The sequence below is a fragment of the Otolemur garnettii genome, unplaced genomic scaffold (genome assembly GCF_000181295.1).
Source record: "Otolemur garnettii isolate 467f Iridium unplaced genomic scaffold, OtoGar3 scaffold00009, whole genome shotgun sequence".
NCBI classification, from domain to species: Eukaryota; Metazoa; Chordata; class Mammalia; order Primates; family Galagidae; genus Otolemur; species Otolemur garnettii.
Genome location: NW_003852404.1, coordinates 38,084,984 through 38,102,888, shown reverse-complemented (window position 1 = coordinate 38,102,888; position 17,905 = coordinate 38,084,984). Strand labels below are relative to the sequence as shown.

The 17,905-nt window shown below is 37.6% G+C and overlaps 2 protein-coding genes across 3 annotated transcripts in view; one reads left to right on the top strand and one right to left on the bottom strand.

Annotated features, from left to right (window-relative positions):
• Positions 1 to 17,145, top strand: part of FILIP1L (filamin A interacting protein 1 like) — an 83,308-nt gene extending 66,163 nt beyond the window's left edge. For both annotated transcript variants that reach the window (XM_023509734.1, XM_023509733.1), the window contains one exon: positions 14,004 to 17,145. In XM_023509734.1, the coding sequence (XP_023365502.1) occupies positions 14,004 to 16,797 (2,794 nt within the window). In that variant the 3' untranslated portion in view covers positions 16,798 to 17,145. The remainder of the gene's footprint in view (positions 1 to 14,003) is intronic.
• CMSS1 (cms1 ribosomal small subunit homolog (yeast)) overlaps positions 1 to 17,905 on the bottom strand; it is a 348,622-nt gene that overhangs the window by 302,750 nt on the left and 27,967 nt on the right. The window lies entirely within an intron of this gene.

The window sequence follows — 17,905 nt, the reverse complement described above, 5'->3', positions numbered from 1 at the left end:
ATAGAAACTACATTGGCATTCAGGCTTTGTCAATTACTGACAGGACCTTTGAAAAATGAACTTTCTGAGCCTACATTCTTATTTGTGAAATGAAGACAGTAATACCTGTATGTATTACTAACATGTTTCTAGGATTAACACGCATATAAAAACTGCTCAACCAACTCTGTTATTTGTCGCCTACAGAAAGGAGAGATTACCATGTGGCTGCTGCTTATAGTTGCATCCCTTCTCCCAAATATGGTACCTAGTTCAAAAGTAGAACAGGTGTTTGTTCAAATAGTATTTACTGAATACCAGTTAAGTGCCAGGCACTGTTCATGAGCTAGAAATACAGCATTGAATAAAACAAATAACTGACCAATCAATGAATAAAGTATGTGCAGGAACACACACTCACACCCCTATCAGCATGTTTACTTTCTAGTAGGAGAGACAGCCAGTAATCAAATAAATACGTAAAATATAGTATGCCAGATGGTACTAGATGAGAGAAAGTGTCCAGTAGTTCCCTGGGGGACAGTCAGTGCAAAAGCACTCAAGCTTTCTTCTGTTTCTTAGAGGAACAGCAAGGAAGCTGGTGTGACTGGAACAGAGCAAGTAAAAGGGAGAATAGGAGGGCTTAGGGAGCCAGGTGGGTGGGGCAGAAAGTGCAGGAATGAACAAATGAAACACAGCATGAGAGAAAGAGGAAACTCTTCTGAGATTAACACTCTTTTTCTGGGTTTTCTAGCATGTAGCTTGGTTAGGTGGAAAAGACACATAGGCTTTGCAGGCAGTGAACTTTTATGCTGGTTTGGTTACCTATGCTGATCTGTAAATTATTTAACCTCTCTACATTTTAGTTTTTTTGGTCAATTGTTCATCTGCAAAATGAGAAAAATAATACCTCATAAAGTTGTTAAAAGGATTAAGTAAGATCAGGTGGCCCACCAGCAGACCCTCAATATGCTTTTTCCTTCTCTCTACAGGCCAAGTCTCACGCTGGAAATTGGAATCTACATTCCATTTCCTGTTGCAGAGCTATCATAACTGTAGCCTTGATGTTATTTAATCTGCCTGGACCTTAGTTTCTTAAGGAGAAAAAAAAAAAAAAAGGAAAGCAGTTGCTACACACAAACATTGCAAAGATAGGTATACAACATTCAGTTAGAAATACTTCTACTATTACAATTTATCTTAATAATAAAACTTTCGAAACAGCAAACATTTATGATTCCCGTACCTCTACATGTTATTCCATTAAAAACACATCCCATACATTTTAATTGTTTAGCATGAAGTTGTTAATATTTATTTAGCATTCATGTTGAGTTTTCTTCCCTTGCCCTTCCCCTGCTTAAGAACATTGATCAAAAGGAAGTTTTCTCTAAGAAATGTTTAACTGCAAAAAGCAAGGTGCTGAACAGTGTACTAAGCTACATTTTATGTAAAAGAGAACGTAAGAATCCTTGTTTCTATTTGCTTATTTATTCATAAAGATACATGAGAAGTACATATAAGAACTAATATCAGTAGTTACAATTACACTTTTAATATACATATTTTGAAATGTACATAGATTATATTTAGAAATACTAATCTAAAATCCAAGACTGAAATTTAGATTCCTTCATGAGTTAAAAGTATGCAAAATAATTATACAATATGAAAATCCCAAATGACCTGTTTTTCAGACAATGTGGTTATCCTTCAACCTGTTGCCTTGTATTTTCTTCTAAAGAGCTCAAAAAATTATAAAATTTCCTCAATAGCCTTCTCAACATTTTTGACTATGGAAACCACGACCACTAATAGTATACACAGAAAGACTGTTCCCTTCAGGTCTATGTCAACTGGGTCAACCGCCCTGCCTTTGAATCCCCTAGTAGACCAAGTCTGTGAGTATCTGAGCTCAGAAGAGAAAGTGCAGGTTCATATTCAAAGAAGCGAAGAGCATGGGTAAGATGAGCAGAACATCAGCCAGGCTGTGGGAGGGTCAGCTTTTAGCATCCACTTTGATATGCTGGCATTTCACTGGATATGGCCCAGTCAAAGCATCCTTCACTTCCAGGAAGGGAGAAGAAGGGCTGTGGAGTAGATCTGCGAACAAAAGAGAAATGGGAAGTACTGGCTGATCCCAAATGCATTGGTGCAGCGGATAATGAGGAAGAGTTATGGATGTCAGACAACATAATACCAGGAGAACTAACAGTCTTCTCCAATGTTGTGCCTTAAAATAGTGACTCTCAACCAGACTTGAATTATCTGCAACGCCTGAAGACAGTATTTTATTGTCACATTGAATTAGGGGTATTGGGTTACTCCTTACATTTAGCAGGTAGCTGAGAAACCCTGAGCTAAAATGACAATCAGTAAGACTAACCATGTGCATAGCTGAAAAGATCTGTGAACAACCTGAAGGCAGATCGCAGGATATAGTCTTACCTTCCACTCCAGATGGATTCTGACTATTCCTCCCCAGCCTACCCCTTCTTTAGCTTGCCCACTGTGGCTAAGGTACTCTTCTGTACCATTCTATTCATCCAACATGGTGAGAGCATAAGCATAACAACATAACATAGCACTCTTATTTTTTAATTGAAAATAAAAATTATATATATTTATGGTTTACAATATGATGTCTTGATCTATCTCTACATAGTTAAATGGCTAAATCAAACTAATTAACATATCCAGTACCTTACATACTCATATTTTTTTGTGGCGAGATCATCTAAAACCTTCTCTCACCATCCTATTTCTAATGGACATGTATTGAACTGACATGAATTGTACCAGGCAGTATGTTAAGGGCTTTTGTATAGGTTGTTTTTTACTTAATCCCCAGGACAACCCTATCTCCATTCTACAGATGAAAATGACACTGGTAGAGGTCAAACTTCTTGCTAAAGTCACAGTGCACAGAAGTTGAAAAGTCAGGAGTCACCTCCAAAAATCAAACTCTAGAGTCTGACTTTCTCACTCTGTACCACCCTGACTCCCACAGTAATCCACTGCCTTGTTCCCATTGGTGCATCATTGCTGGTAAAGTATACATGATCCCTGTTCGTTGTCCCACCTGCCTCCTGCCACTCAGCCACCTGCACTGTTTACTGCCATCTCCTGCTGGGGCACTAGGGAGAACATAAGTCCTTTCCTAAAGAAAGGCTACCATTGGGCAAACAAGTAAGAGACAGAAGAACACAGATAACAGAGTATAACATCAACTATAGAAATATGGTAGAGGACATGGAGAGAATGATAAATAGTGAAGTGTTAGGAGCCTGAAGACAAGCCCAACAGCACATGACCACACCACCTTTAGAGGAGGCTCTGTATGCCGCATACCAGAAGGTACTGTCAGAACACAGAAAGACACACAGAATGTGATAAGCCAGGATATCACATGCTGAGTCGCTTTTTGAATGCTTTCCTCTAGAGGAAAAAGCAGCCAGGGGAAGCTGTCATAGCTGTAGTAGGCCCAGGTAGGCCATGAAGGATAAAGGGCAACACCAACAAGGACTTAATGAAGTCGCAATCTGTTGAAAAACAGTCTGACTCTCTTATTGTATTTTCTATTTTTTGTAATGGCAGAAGTCAAATGTGATTTGAGTAATACAACTTCAATACAGTTTTTCCTTTTAACAATCTTAGTTTGACTTCATAATATAGTAAATATTGATAGATATAACCCACACATCCAAAAGCTCTTTAGGGTTCTCAATTTCTCAAGGTAGGGAGAGTAACAAAAAGAAGAATGAGTAGGCTCTTTATTTAGCGTAGTATTCATAGTAATTAAATATTTAAAAGTTCCTTCTTCATAGCTATAATATATTCAAAACAAGGCAAAAATCATCTAAGTAAATAGCATAAAGAAAAATTCACTTGAGTAGTTTTTTTTAAGAAGAAAAATTAAAATGGGGGATAGGAGTGGTACATTTAGTCAGTGGTATTACACGGATATCCATTATCTAAAGGTTCTTAGTAGAAAGCTCCCTAATGACAACAAGCCACTAAAGAAGTCAGCAACACATAATCCAGACTCTTAAGTAATCATCCTGGTAAGATTTACACAGGCTGTGCTCACTGTCCCTCTGTTAGTTCCCATTTACTCTCTGTGGCCTAGCCAGAGCACCTTGTCACGTCTCCACCTGGCCCTTTGATAGGGGTGTGTGTATGGGGGGGTCTTTCCTGGCCCTGAATCCATGGACACCTCCTTTGTTCTCAAGATGAAAATACTCTCCTGGTAGCTGCCTGACTCCTCAAGCTTTGTGCCTATGGGCTCTGACTGGCCTTTTGGTTCTGGAACCTCATCTCTTTCAGCATTCTTTATCTCAATTACTTTACTTTTTTTCTCAGCTATTAAGAGATTTGCCCCAACACCAGTCTCTGCTCAATTTCAGAATTTCATAAGCTATTCTCAGAACCTGTTTCTCTGCTAAAAGCTCCCAAGCTCCTTGTAATTAATAGGTCATTTGACTATATGCATCTTATTATATTTCACTTCTCCTGAGCTCTGGGGAGCCAAACAAGATTGTTCAGATCCCGACTGACAGTGTCCCAATTTTACCACATATATTCCTCTGACAACAAGCTAAAACCTCCTCCATCACTTCATGCCCTAATTCTTGTTTTACAATGAAGGAAAAGAGTAGTAACTCAGCTTGCTGGATCTGTACCCCTTTATGGTGTCCCTAAACAATCTTAGTGATGGTGACAGGATCTTCAGTAACAAGGACAGAAAGCAGACACAAATGTACACTCATCCTTGGCTAGCAGATGCCAAAAAAAGTGTTATTGTTCTTCTAGATCTTGCTGACCAAGTCAAATGAATCGACCATTACATTATGTCTATGGTATGCTGTAGCTGTAATTTAAAAAAAAAACAACAAAAAACCTTTGACTCGTGAGAGAAAGAAAAGGAAGCAGCATACATAGAATAAAAAAGACTGGTCATAGCTATTTTTATGAATGCTCTAAAAATTAGACTAAACAGTGAAAAGTCTCATTGAAAAAGGGAGTAGAGCAAGGAGACATAAATTACAGTCCTGATTACCAAAACCTAAGGAAGCTTTCCAATAAATTCCATGTAATTATTCTGCAAGCTGCTAGAACTCCTGGCGAGGCTATTTAACCATGAACACAGCTGCTAACAATGCAATGCAACAATTAAAATTATATATTAGACAAGAATGGCTAAAAGATAAAAAGGGATATAATCATGGTCAGGTTATCATAGTCTAGCCATAAGAGCAGATATAAAAATAAAGCAGCATGATGTATATAGTTTTTTGCTTAGTAAACAACATTTTAAATCACAGAGAAAAATTAATGTTTTAAATTAGCTCTGGAATAATGACAACAAATACAGGAATTTAAGCCTTTATCAAAGTGAAGTTATAAACTTAGGACAGGGATAAGAGTTAGTCATACTATTTTGAACATCTTAAGAAAAGACCAGATAGGCTCATCACTATTTGGTGATTGATGGGGGATGATTATAAATTATGACTAGATTGATCTGTGCAGGTTTTGTGGGGGGTGTATCTTATTTATGTTAACACATAATGGATTTATCATTTTAATGAATATTAGTTTGACTTTGTAATATAGTAAACATTGATAGATATAACCCACACATTCAAAAGCGTTTTAGGGTCCTCAGTTTTTCTAGCATATAAAGGAGTCCTGAAACCTAAAAAGTTGAGAAGTACTGCTCTGGAGTCTTCACTGAATTGTGACTTGCACATAGTAGCTGCTCACTGTGCTTGCCTCATAAAGTTCTGAAATCAATGAAACGTCAGCTGAACTGTATAGTTTTTACTTTAAAACTGGACAACTAAGGAGTTTCCATGTCCTTATTTCAAATTGTGGTTTCAATATTATGGAGATAGTTTTGTCATTCAGGAGTATTTTAAGGACTGGGAGAGAAAAAATTTGAAGGAGAGAATCTTTCATCTGGGCAGGGTGGGCTTCGTTAATGATGGAAATAGCAAAGCAGTGACTAAGTCAGCGAATTCTGAGACTTCATCAAGATGTAGCAAAGGACTGACCTGAAGAGAACAGGGTGATGGCACAAGCCAGAGGCTTTTCCAGAAAAAGACATTTACCATTTATGTTTCAACTGTCGGTCCTGAGCTATGGTTCTTAAGGTGTGACCCCCTTCAAGAGGTCCTTAGGGTCAAAGCTATCTTCATAATAACATAATCTGTTTCACTCTCATTCTCTTAGAAGTACACAAGGAGTTTTCCAGAGGCTGCATGACATGTTATGATGTCACTTCACAGACAGCTAGTGGAATGGGTGAAACAGATCTGAAGATCTAGCTGCCCCTGATTAAGTCAGACATTAGAGTTTGCAGAAATGTGTATACTACACATTTTAAGAAAGGAAAAACTGTGTTAAAATTGTACTACTCAGTATATACCAATAACATTTGTTATCTTGTATATTGTATTTTCTATTTTTTGTAATGGCAGAATTCAAATGTGCCTGAGTAATACAACTTTAATACAGTTTTTTCCTTTTAAAAATCTTAGTTTGACTTCATAATATAGTAAATATTGAAAACATTTACCACACATTCAAAAGCTCTTTAGGGTCCTCAATTTTTCAAGTGTATAAAAGAGTCCTGAGACCTAAAAAGTCGAGAAGTGCTGCCCTGGAGCCTTCATTGAATTGTGCTGGAAATATCTGCTCATTCTTTCCTAACAGCCTACAAAACTCTTTGAAAACAGGATCCTCCCTCCTGTGTTGGTCTCAGTATAACCCTAGTACTGACTACATATGTAGTCCTTTGTTGTTTTTAAAATAAATGAACAAAAGTCTTGCCATATTCATAACATCAAAAACTTTAAATTCAAGATTGACATCATGAATACAGTGGATGACTTGTCTCTTAAAAATGACAGATGAGAAGTTAGACTGACTCTGAAGCTGTTCACTGCTTTCAGGTTGATTTCTGCAGCTAAAAGAAATAATAAAGTGTCATTAATGGCTTATAGAATGGTTTAATGGTTTTATTGCTGGATAATCAGCCTAAGTTTATTTATATGGACCAAATGTCTGAAAAATTAGAGAAGAATTTCAAAAATACAAATATAAAGTGTTATGGTTGTCAGATTATAGATGAATATGCCTTTCCAGTGTCAATTGCTGTTGATGGAATGTTGATTGTGTAATAAACAAACATGTTTGTTCAGTAAAGTTCTGGACACGGAGTAAAAAAATAAAAGAATCACTCCTTTGTTAACAGTTCAAATCACCAAGAAAAATGATGGGCTAGGTAGGATATGGACATTTACCAGCCATCCCTGTTCTTCTCAAATAAGCAAGCAAATACAGTTCTAATGCAGGGACTGGAAGAAGGAAGAAAAGGAGCTGGAGCTATTCCAACAGTCTTTTATTTTTTCTAGAGCCACCCAACCTATGTAACAGGGATAATAACGTTCTTGAGCAACACTCATACCTCATTTTTTAATCAACTTTATTTTAGTATAGTTTACATACAATAAAATGTACCCATTTCAAATAGATATATCAATGAGTTCTGACATCTCAATTTCTTATATGCCCCAAACCATGCACATGGGGAAGTTCTGAGGAAATCAAGAGAAAAAACATATGAATAAAACTGCATAGGACAATGTTACAGCATTTTCCTCAGGAAGGTATATTTGTTCATTCTTTCATTCATTCAAGAAACATTCACTGGGCTGTCTACATATAAGGGCTCTGTGGTAGACTTCATAGAAGACAAAGGTGTGAGACACTCAGATACTCTTTCCTGTTCTCAAGAAGTTAATATTTTAGTTGGGTTGTCCGTAATGTACGTAAGCAAGACAAGATCACAAGTGGTGAGAACTCTTATGGGTATGACTGGCATTACAGCATTTACAATCTGTTTCATATGTATATTATATGATGCATATTACTAACATTCAATGTCTCACATACAGGAGATAAAATATAGGCACAAATGTGTGCTGACATGTGTGTGTAAATAAAAACTGAAAAGACCCTCTGAATATATAATTTGTAATGAAGAGCCAGCATTATGGTTAGTACCAAAGAACACTCAAGATGACAGATGTGATATTTTTGAAAAAAACAAGGAACTGGTATTGCACATAATAATAGTGATAAACCACAGAAAGTTATAACAATTCTGAGCCATAACAGAAACTAAAGAAATGCTGTAATAAGATATTGCTTTAAACCAGTTTGGATTTAATTACCTCACATTTACGTCCATAAAACCAGCTTCCACAACCTGTTTTTATTGGACAAGATTCAGTGAAAGTTCCTATAATCCTGTGGTGTCAGTACTTGAACATAAATACGAATACTCTAAGACAGTAGTCTTCAAATGGGGGCAGAAATATGCATACACCAAGACTTTCCAGGGGACAGACATGGAGAGCTTTAAGGGAATCAGTGTCTACATCCGTAATTCATATATATATTTTTTCCAAAGCTGATTATCAAAGGAACAACTATAGAAAGCCTCACTCCTGAGAGAGTTCCAGGACAGCAGAGCAGAGCAGCAGCAGCAGCTTCACAACCAACGACTGCATGGAACAGCCTTATTTCTTTATCTGGGGACATCTGGGAGTACCTGTACCTTATCTCTTTTAGAAATGAGATGGGTGCCAGATTTACTTGATTAGAAAAATGAAGTCAGACTTTTTCTGAAAGAATGACAGGTTTTGCCATCTGATTTTATTAATGAGGACTTTTAGATTGCATGGCAGCTATCTTATCTTTTCAACTATTTAAAATTTGAACTTAAAAAATATAAATGCCAGTTTTAAAATGTGTCGGGGGTATTTAATTTTAAGAAATTATTTTTAGGAGATATAAGAACAAACATTTGAAGCCTCTCTGCTTAAGATATGCAAACTGAAAAGAGCACAAATTCAAAGATAAATAAGAAATTTTCTTTAAGTTGATAGTGTCTCCATGTAGAGTTTCCCTGATAAAGACTTTTGTATGTGGACGAGCCCTGTACAATGATTTGTGTTCTCTTGTGCAATGTGATGTGGAGAAACAGCACACATTTGTTCCTTCCTAACCTTTCTGAGCCTCAGTTTCCACAGCTGTAAAATGAAGATAAATAATCCCAAACTCTGTAAACTTATATGAATTAGAACCCATAGATGTACAGGTTTTAGCTCACTGCTCGCCAACACATCACTGGTACTAAATAAATAAAGAATGGTAGCTATCATATAATCTCCTATATTTTAGTTTGGGGGCTGTGTGAGGAAAATCACAAATTGGAACTCAAACTATTTACTGTTCTTTTTATGTGTAAAAGTAGCCAGTGACCCACGCACCACCTATGGCATGCATTTTAAGTCATATTTTCCCAGAAATGTGGACATAGTTTAGTCAATTTAGTCATACTGTCCTATGTGATGTCCTCTGTTAAAAAAAAATGGGTGGCCATGTAGGTCAGGAATGTATACAGGCTATGTATACTACAGACTGGGGTATGATCAATAAAGAACCAGCAATTGGCTGAGTTAATCTTCACCCAGAATTCCATTTCCAGGAAACATAATGACATGTAAATAGTAAAGCCTTGTTAACCTTAATCAGTCCAAGAACAAGCAGACCTGGCATCATCTGGTGACTTGTTATAATGCTAATTGTGAGACTTACCCCAGACCTAGTGGATTGGAATTTGTAGTTTAACAAAATTCTCATGTGATTCAAATGCACATTAAACTGTAAAAACTACTGGTAAAGAAAAGATCTTTAGCAGGGATGATACAGTCACCAGGTGTACATGTAATTAAGGTAGCAACTTTCTGTTGCACCTGCTTAAAGCTGAGTAAGGCAGAATGGTGGATTCTAATTTTTAATGATAGACTGACATATATACACCACCCACACATATACATGCATAGATCAGTGGTTCTCAAGTGGAAGTGATTGTGTCCCCAGGAGACTTCTGCCAATGTCTGGAGACAATTTTAATTGTCACAACTAGAAGATGCTGCTAGATATCTTACAATGCACATGACCTCCACAACAAAAATTTATCTGGCCCAAAATGTCAGTAATGCTAAGGTTGGAGAAACCCTGGCATGGCCTAAAGGCACATTTGGAATTATTAATGGAAAAAGGAACCATAGTTTGACTATATAACTCTAACAGCATGAATTTCAGATCTGGAGAGTTATGCATCTCAATATCTGTGTTACTTTCTTTCTTTCTTTTTTTTTTGATCTATGCTACTTTCAAAATGAGAACTCTGGTAAGAAGCTATCAAAATCACTGATCAGCATTAGCTAGTAAACCCAGAGTCCATGGTAACCTCTATTAGCACATGGAGTTCTTCAGTATCACTACCTAAAACCTGTTAATGTGAAAATAAAAATAAGAGACAGAAAATTAAGTTATTATTTTGTCTAAAACCCAATTCTACTCTAAGAAAGAAGCAGGCTTAGGAGCCTCAACTTTACACCTTCCATACTGTATATATTCTTCAAGACCATCCACTAGCCTCAAACTTCAACCTTCTAATATTCATGGACATAAACTAGGAAATAGTGGCTGAGGGTAGGCCCATTCATTACTAGCAGACAGAGTAGTAGCATAACCAGTCTTTTCCTGTCTCATACACATTATATACACCCAACTGGTTCTGAAAAGGGTCCACCAGGGCCTCCTGCTCTCAGTTCTCACTGGTCCTGAGCTTCTAAGTAGATAGAGAGGGTATAGTTTTTGTGAATATAAACTCTCATCTCCCTGTCTGTCAGCCTTTACCAGACTATGCAGTTGACTGTCCTAAACTCTGCTCATGGGAGTGGCCCAGGGCAATAGCAGGTTATTGGGAAACAAGTACATAGTTAAGGAAATCCTTAGATCAAATGTATTCCAATACAGGCAGTTCCCAAGTTACAAACAAGATAGGTTCTTGTACGTGTGTTCTTAAATTGAATTTGTATGTAAGTTGGAATAGGTACATTTACGTATTACCTATAATAGCCTAAGTGCCAGTTGTAGTCAGTTGGATGTTTGTAACTTGGGGATTTACTATAATAGCCCCCATTTATAAGTGCAAATTGTTTATGTTTGTAACCCTGTCAGATGTTTGTAACTCTGGGACTGCCTGTAGTCAATTTTATGTGACTGCCCTCTAAGATGGTAGAAGCTAAGGGGAATAGTGGAATAGTGAGGGATGTCATCCAATTCACAATATCCATGAAAAAAATGCATCACATCTGCATCATGCTGTAACAGATTCATCATGTTTGCTACTATAAACACTGAATAAAATTGAAGCAATGGAAACTTTCAAAATCCATTGCAAGTTATTGAACTACCAACATTCACTAATCACTACTCCACTTTAATGCTTCTTTCATTATACTGTAAAATAATCTTCCCTCCCTTACATCTTAAGAAAACACACCCCATCTCCTAAAAATAAAAAGGCACATTTTACTTAACAAGTTGAAAAGTTATTACAAGTTTTTGTGAAACTGTTCTTTAATAAAACTGTACAAACTGTGGTATAGAGAAGGGAAAATATTTCACTGCAATTATGCTCAACACATTGTCAAAATCATTCAATTGAATTCTCATGCTAAGACAGGAGGAAGAAGCACTTTGCCAAAGTTTCTGTAATTATTTCACTACCAAAGAAGTTTACCCGTGGTCTCTGCCATCGGGTTGAGAAGTCCCGTGACCATTCAGGAAGAAGCTGCCATGTTCATCTACTGAGGCTCCAAGGTATCTCCAAATAGGGAGTAGGGCACAGACAGAAGCAACAGCCTTTTGCCAAGGCCATGGATGAGATCATCATCAACCCTACCCCAGCATCCTGCCCAGGCCCTTCTGAATTTCACAGGCCACAGCTCTGGGGTCAGTCTCCTGTTAAGTCCTCAAAACAGGAAAAAAAAAAAAACCTGCAAGTAGATTCTCACAAAGTTTGGGAATTCTTACACTGAATAATCATTTTAAACATGTTCCTCCTCTGAAGTGTAATTACAGAAAAGAGCAGACCAGTATCTCAAAAAGGAGGATTCTTTCTGTTCCCAAGAAAACTGTTCCAAATTAGTTTCCTTTTAAAGGTACTCTCAAATCCTTAAAAAACTTTCAAAAAGAAAGTTCTGTGGCTCGGCACCTGTGGCTCAAGTGGCTAAGGCGCCAGCCACATACACCTAAGGTGGCAGGTTCGAATCCAGCCCGGGGCCGCCAAACAGTAATAACGGCTGCAACCAAAAATATATAGCCAGGCGTTGTGGTGGGCGCCTGTGGTCCCAGCTACTTGGGAGGCAGAGGCAGGAGACTCGCTTGAGCCCAGGAGTTGGAGGTTGCTGTGAGCAGTGAAGCCATGGCACTCTACCCAGGGGGACAGCTTGAGGCTCTGTCTTAAAAAAAAAAAAAAAAAAAAAAAAAAATTAAGAAAGTTCTGTGATAAAAATAAAGACATGCATTGAATAATTAATTTCTAAAAGAAGAGATTTATTAAAGTATTATAAAAGCAAATATTTATAACTTTTAATTTATGACAAGTCCCCAGGGATTCCATTCTATTTTAGCTTCTATATAACAATACTGCAAGGCTAAAATTATAGCCTCTATAATCAGCCTATTCCCAGTGTAATTAAGAGTTCCACATCTTTAAAACTGCGACCTCACTACTAAAGTAGAAGAGATAGTTTAAACAGCATGTAAAATGCCCTCTATTATGAAGACAAATTTAAAACATAAAAGAGTAAAATGGCATGTTAAATCTCATCATTTAAGAGGGGATTTTATGTTCTGGTAACAGAATTTCTCCTCTATCACATCTAGTATCAGACTCTCATCAATGTGTGCTTTCCTACCAAACCCCATGTTCTTCCCACATGCTATGAAAAGGCCAAACCCATTCAGATGCCTCTCAATTGCTCTCATTTAACTGTCATCTACTATGAGTATAAGATATATGTAAAATGGTTCCTAGAATAATGCCATGCTAGGGCAAACCAAGTTTTAATTTGCAGGAAGGTGTACCAGTGAAGTGTTTAACTTCTAGGCAATGTGAATGAAATGAACTAAAAAAATAAACTAAAACTCAGAGAGCTGAACATTAAACACTGATGTACCACATATTTTGGTTCAAGCAAACCTTTTTTTTTTTTTTTTTTGAGACAGAGTCTTGCTCTGTCACCCTGGATAAAGTGTCGTGGTGTCATCAGCAACCTCAAACTTGGGTTCAAGCAATCCTCTAGCCTCAGGCTCCCAAGGAGGTGGGACTACAGGTGTCCATCATGATATCCAGCTAGTTTTTTTCTATTTTTAGTAGAGACTGGGGTCTTACTCTAGTTCAGGCTGGTCTTAAAACTCCTGAGTTCAAGCAATCCACCCACCTCAGCCTCTCAGAGTGCTAGGACTATAGGCGTAAACCACTGTGCCCAGCCCAAGCAAACCATTTGATAAATGTAATAACCATATTAATAACAAAAGAACAACAGCAACAAGTAACATCAGATACTTACCATGTGTTCAGTCTGTGAGAATTATAGGCGAGTTACCTCATTTAATTTTCATAAGAAGCCCCTGAGGTAAATATAATTATCATCCTATTTTTTGTAAGAGGAAACTAAGGCTCAGAGACATGAAATAACTGACTAGGTTAAGTAGCTGATATGAGTTAAGGCCAGTCAGTCTTGAAGCCAGGTCTAATTGCACCTCAAGCTGTTGCTTATTTTTACAGCGTTCAGGCTACACTACATACTAATTATATGTTGCACAAGCAATTTATACCAAATATTCTTGCCCTTACACATTTCTACTAAGGCTCCAGGTGAACTGCAACTGTTACTAATCAATAATTTTTATTTACAGACAAATAAAATATATGTTTATCAAAATCCTCCTCCCTCGTTAAATTCAAGAACACTTCTACATATTCTGTATGAACTGGTATAATCTTTGTAAATTACATAAATGTTTAATTACAGCTGCTGAGTTAAATCACGCACCAGTCACAAAATAGAATGCGCTCTTGTATTTTTCAGATTAAAGAAACTGATCGATCAAGAAACTAAGTCCCAGGAGAAAAAAGAAGAAGAAAAGGAGAAAAGGGTCACCACCCTGAAAGAGGAGCTGACCAAGCTGAAGTCTTTTGCTTTGATGGTAGTGGACGAACAACAAAGACTGACGGCACAGCTCGCCCTTCAAAGACAGAAAATCCAAGACCTGACCACAAATGCAAAAGAAACACATGCCAAACTAACCCTTGCTGAAGCCAGAGTTCAGGAAGAAGAGCAGAAAGCAACCAGACTAGAAAAGGAACTGCAAACGCAGACCACAAAGTTTCACCGAGACCAAGACACAATTATGGCGAAGCTCACCAATGAGGACAGTCAAAATCGCCAACTTCGACAAAAGCTGGCAGCACTCAGCCGGCAAGTTGATGAGCTGGAAGAGACAAACAGGACTTTACGAAAAGCAGAAGAGGAGCTGCAAGACATAAAAGAAAAAATCAACAAGGGAGAATATGGAAATGCTGGCATCATGGCGGAAGTAGAGGAGCTTAGGAAACGTGTGCTAGATATGGAAGGGAAAGATGAAGAGCTTATAAAATTAGAGGAGCAGTGCAGAGATCTCAATAAGAGGCTTGAAAAGGAAACATCGCAGAGTAAAGACTTTAAACTAGAGGTTGAAAAACTCAGTAAAAGAATTATGGCTCTGGAAAAATTAGAAGATGCTTTCAACAAAAGCAAACAAGAATGCTACTCTCTGAAATGCAATTTAGAAAAAGAAAGGATGACCACAAAGCAGTTGTCTCAAGAACTGGAGAGTTTAAAAGCAAGGATCAAAGAGCTTGAAGCCATTGAAAGTCGGCTGGAAAAGACAGAATTCACCCTAAAAGAGGATTTAACTAAACTGAAAACATTAACTGTGATGCTTGTAGATGAGAGGAAAACAATGAGTGAAAAATTAAAGCAAACTGAAGAGAAGTTACAAGCAGCTTCGTCTCAGCTTCAACTAGAGCAAAATAAAGTAACAACGGTTACTGAGAAGTTAATTGAGGAAACGAAAAGGGCACTCAAATCCAAAACCGATGTGGAAGAAAAGATGTACAGTGTTACCAAGGAGAGAGATGATCTAAAAAACAAATTGAAAGCAGAAGAAGAAAAAGGAAATGATCTCCTGTCAAAAGTTAATATGTTAAAAAATAGGCTTCAATCATTAGAAGCAATTGAGAAGGATTCCCTAAAAAACAAATTAAACCAAGATTCTGGTAAGTCCACAACATTACACCAAGAAAACAATAAGATTAAAGAGCTTTCTCAAGAAGTGGAAAGACTGAAACTGAAGCTAAAGGAGATGAAAGCCATCGAGGATGACCTCATGAAAACGGAAGATGAGTATGAGACTCTAGAACGAAGGTATGCTAATGAACGAGAGAAAGCGCAGTTTTTATCTGAAGAGTTAGAACAAGTTAAAGTAGAACTTGCTAAGTACAAGTTAGCAGAAAAGACAGAGTCCAGCCATGAACAGTGGCTTTTCAAAAGGCTTCAAGAAGAAGAAGCTAAGTCAGGGCACCTCTCAAGAGAAGTGGATGCCTTAAAGGAGAAAATTCATGAATACATGGCAACCGAAGACCTAATATGTCACCTCCAGGGAGATCACTCAGTTCTGCAAAAGAAACTAAATCAACAAGAAAACAGGAACAGAGATTTGGGAAGAGAGATTGAAAACCTCACCAAAGAGTTAGAAAGGTACCGGCATTTTAGTAAGAGCCTCCGGCCTAATCTCAATGGAAGAAGAATCTCTGACCCTCAAGTATTTTCTAAAGAAGTTCAGACAGAAGCAGTAGATAATGAACCACCTGATTATAAGAGCCTCATTCCTTTGGAACGAGCAGTCATCAATGGTCAGTTATATGAAGAGACTGATGACCAGGATGAGGACCCTAATGATGAGGAATCTGTGCTGTCCTTCAAATGCAACTCATCTACCACCTGTCCTGTTAACAGGAAGCTATGGATTCCTTGGATGAAATCCAAGGAGGGCCATCTTCAGAATGGAAAAATACAAACTAAACCCAATGGCAACTTTGTGCAACCTGGAGATCTAGTCCTAAGCCATACGCCTGGGCAGCCACTTCATATAAAGGTTACTCCAGACCATATCCAAAACACAGCCACTCTTGAAATCACAAGTCCAACCACAGAGAGTCCTCATTCTTACACAAGCACTGCAGTGATACCAAACTGTGGCACCCCAAAGCAAAGGATAACTATCCTCCAAAATGCCTCCATAACACCAGTGAAATCCAAAACTTCTACAGAAGGCCTAATGAATTTAGAACAAGGCATGTCCCCAATTACTATGGCAACCTTTGCCCGAGCACAGACCCCAGAGTCTTGTGGTTCTTTAACTCCAGAAAGGACAATGTCGCCTATCCAGGTTTTGGCTGTGACTGGCTCAGCCAGTTCTCCTGAGCAGGGACGATCCCCAGAGCCAATAGAAATCAGTGCCAAGCACACAATTTTCAGAGTCTCACCAGACCGGCAGTCATCATGGCAGTTTCAACGTTCGAACAGTAATAGTTCAAGTGTGATAACTACTGAGGATAATAAAATCCACATTCACTTAGGAAGTCCTTACATGCAAGCTGTGGCCAGCCCCATGAGACCTGCCAGCCCCTCAACCCCACTGCAGGATAACCGAACTCAAGGTTTAACTAATGGGTCACTGAACAAAACAACCAATAAAGTCACCAGCAGTATTACTATCACACCAACAGCCACGCCTCTTCCTCGACAATCACAAATTACAGTAAGTAATATATATAACTGACCACGCTCACCCTCATCCAGTCCGTACTGATATTCTTGCAAGGAACTCAATCCTTTTTTAATCATCCCTCCACACCCCTCAAAAGACTGACTGAACTTGTACTTTGGGAAGGTTTGTGCATGAACTATACAAGAGTATCTGAAACTAACTGTTGCCTGCATAGTCATATCAAGTGTGCACTTACTGTATATCTTTTCATTTACATACCAGTATGGAAAATATTTAGTCTGCACCTGTATAAATACATCTTTATGTATTTCATTTTCCATAACTCACTTTAATTTGATTGCAACTTGTTTTGGTGAAATACTTTAACACTATAAAGCAGTAAATAATTTGTCATTTTTACCATTGCTTGCTGAATTTTCTTTTGGTCATTTTGTATTATATTTCTGCATGTCCAACAGAATTTTATTTCTTGTTTATAACGTCTATTTAATTCTTCCTTCAAAGCAAATAGGACCTACTTCCCATTTATAGTCAACATCTGATCACATATTAGAGGCAGAGAAAGTGATTCGAATAAGTAAAAATTTTACATTCCTTTGATTTCAAAATGAACTATAAGATCTCTCAGGAGCAAATTTAACTACATGTTTGGACATATGTCAATGTCCCTGGTGCCCAAGCACATTGCTTAGCATATACGTAGTATTAGAAACTTAATGTTTATGGATAATAATGAAATGATATTAAATAATTAGGTTTTTGTAAGCACATGCAAGCTGATAGTAAAAGTAAAACACTGTGAAATGTGGTAGCTAGGAAGCCAGAGAAAGCACATTTGGAAATACAAGTTACTAGAATAACCAAGAGTTGACTGTATTTCTACCATAGACTGAAACCCCCACAAAAAATATGTCTACAATTATGTCTGGAACCAGCCTCTGTGACACAAGTTCTTAAACACGCTGCTTCAAGCAAAATGTCATTCTTACTCCTTTTTTTCCCATATGATTCTCAAAATAGTTTAGATTACTTAATGTAGGTGCTAACTACCCTTCTTAAAAGGGGGCTACATTCAAAAGCTTACAATTTGTGTTCTTTTAATCTCTCATCAAGCAAATAAAAGCCTAAGATAGTTATGAACACAAGTTATAGACAAGGC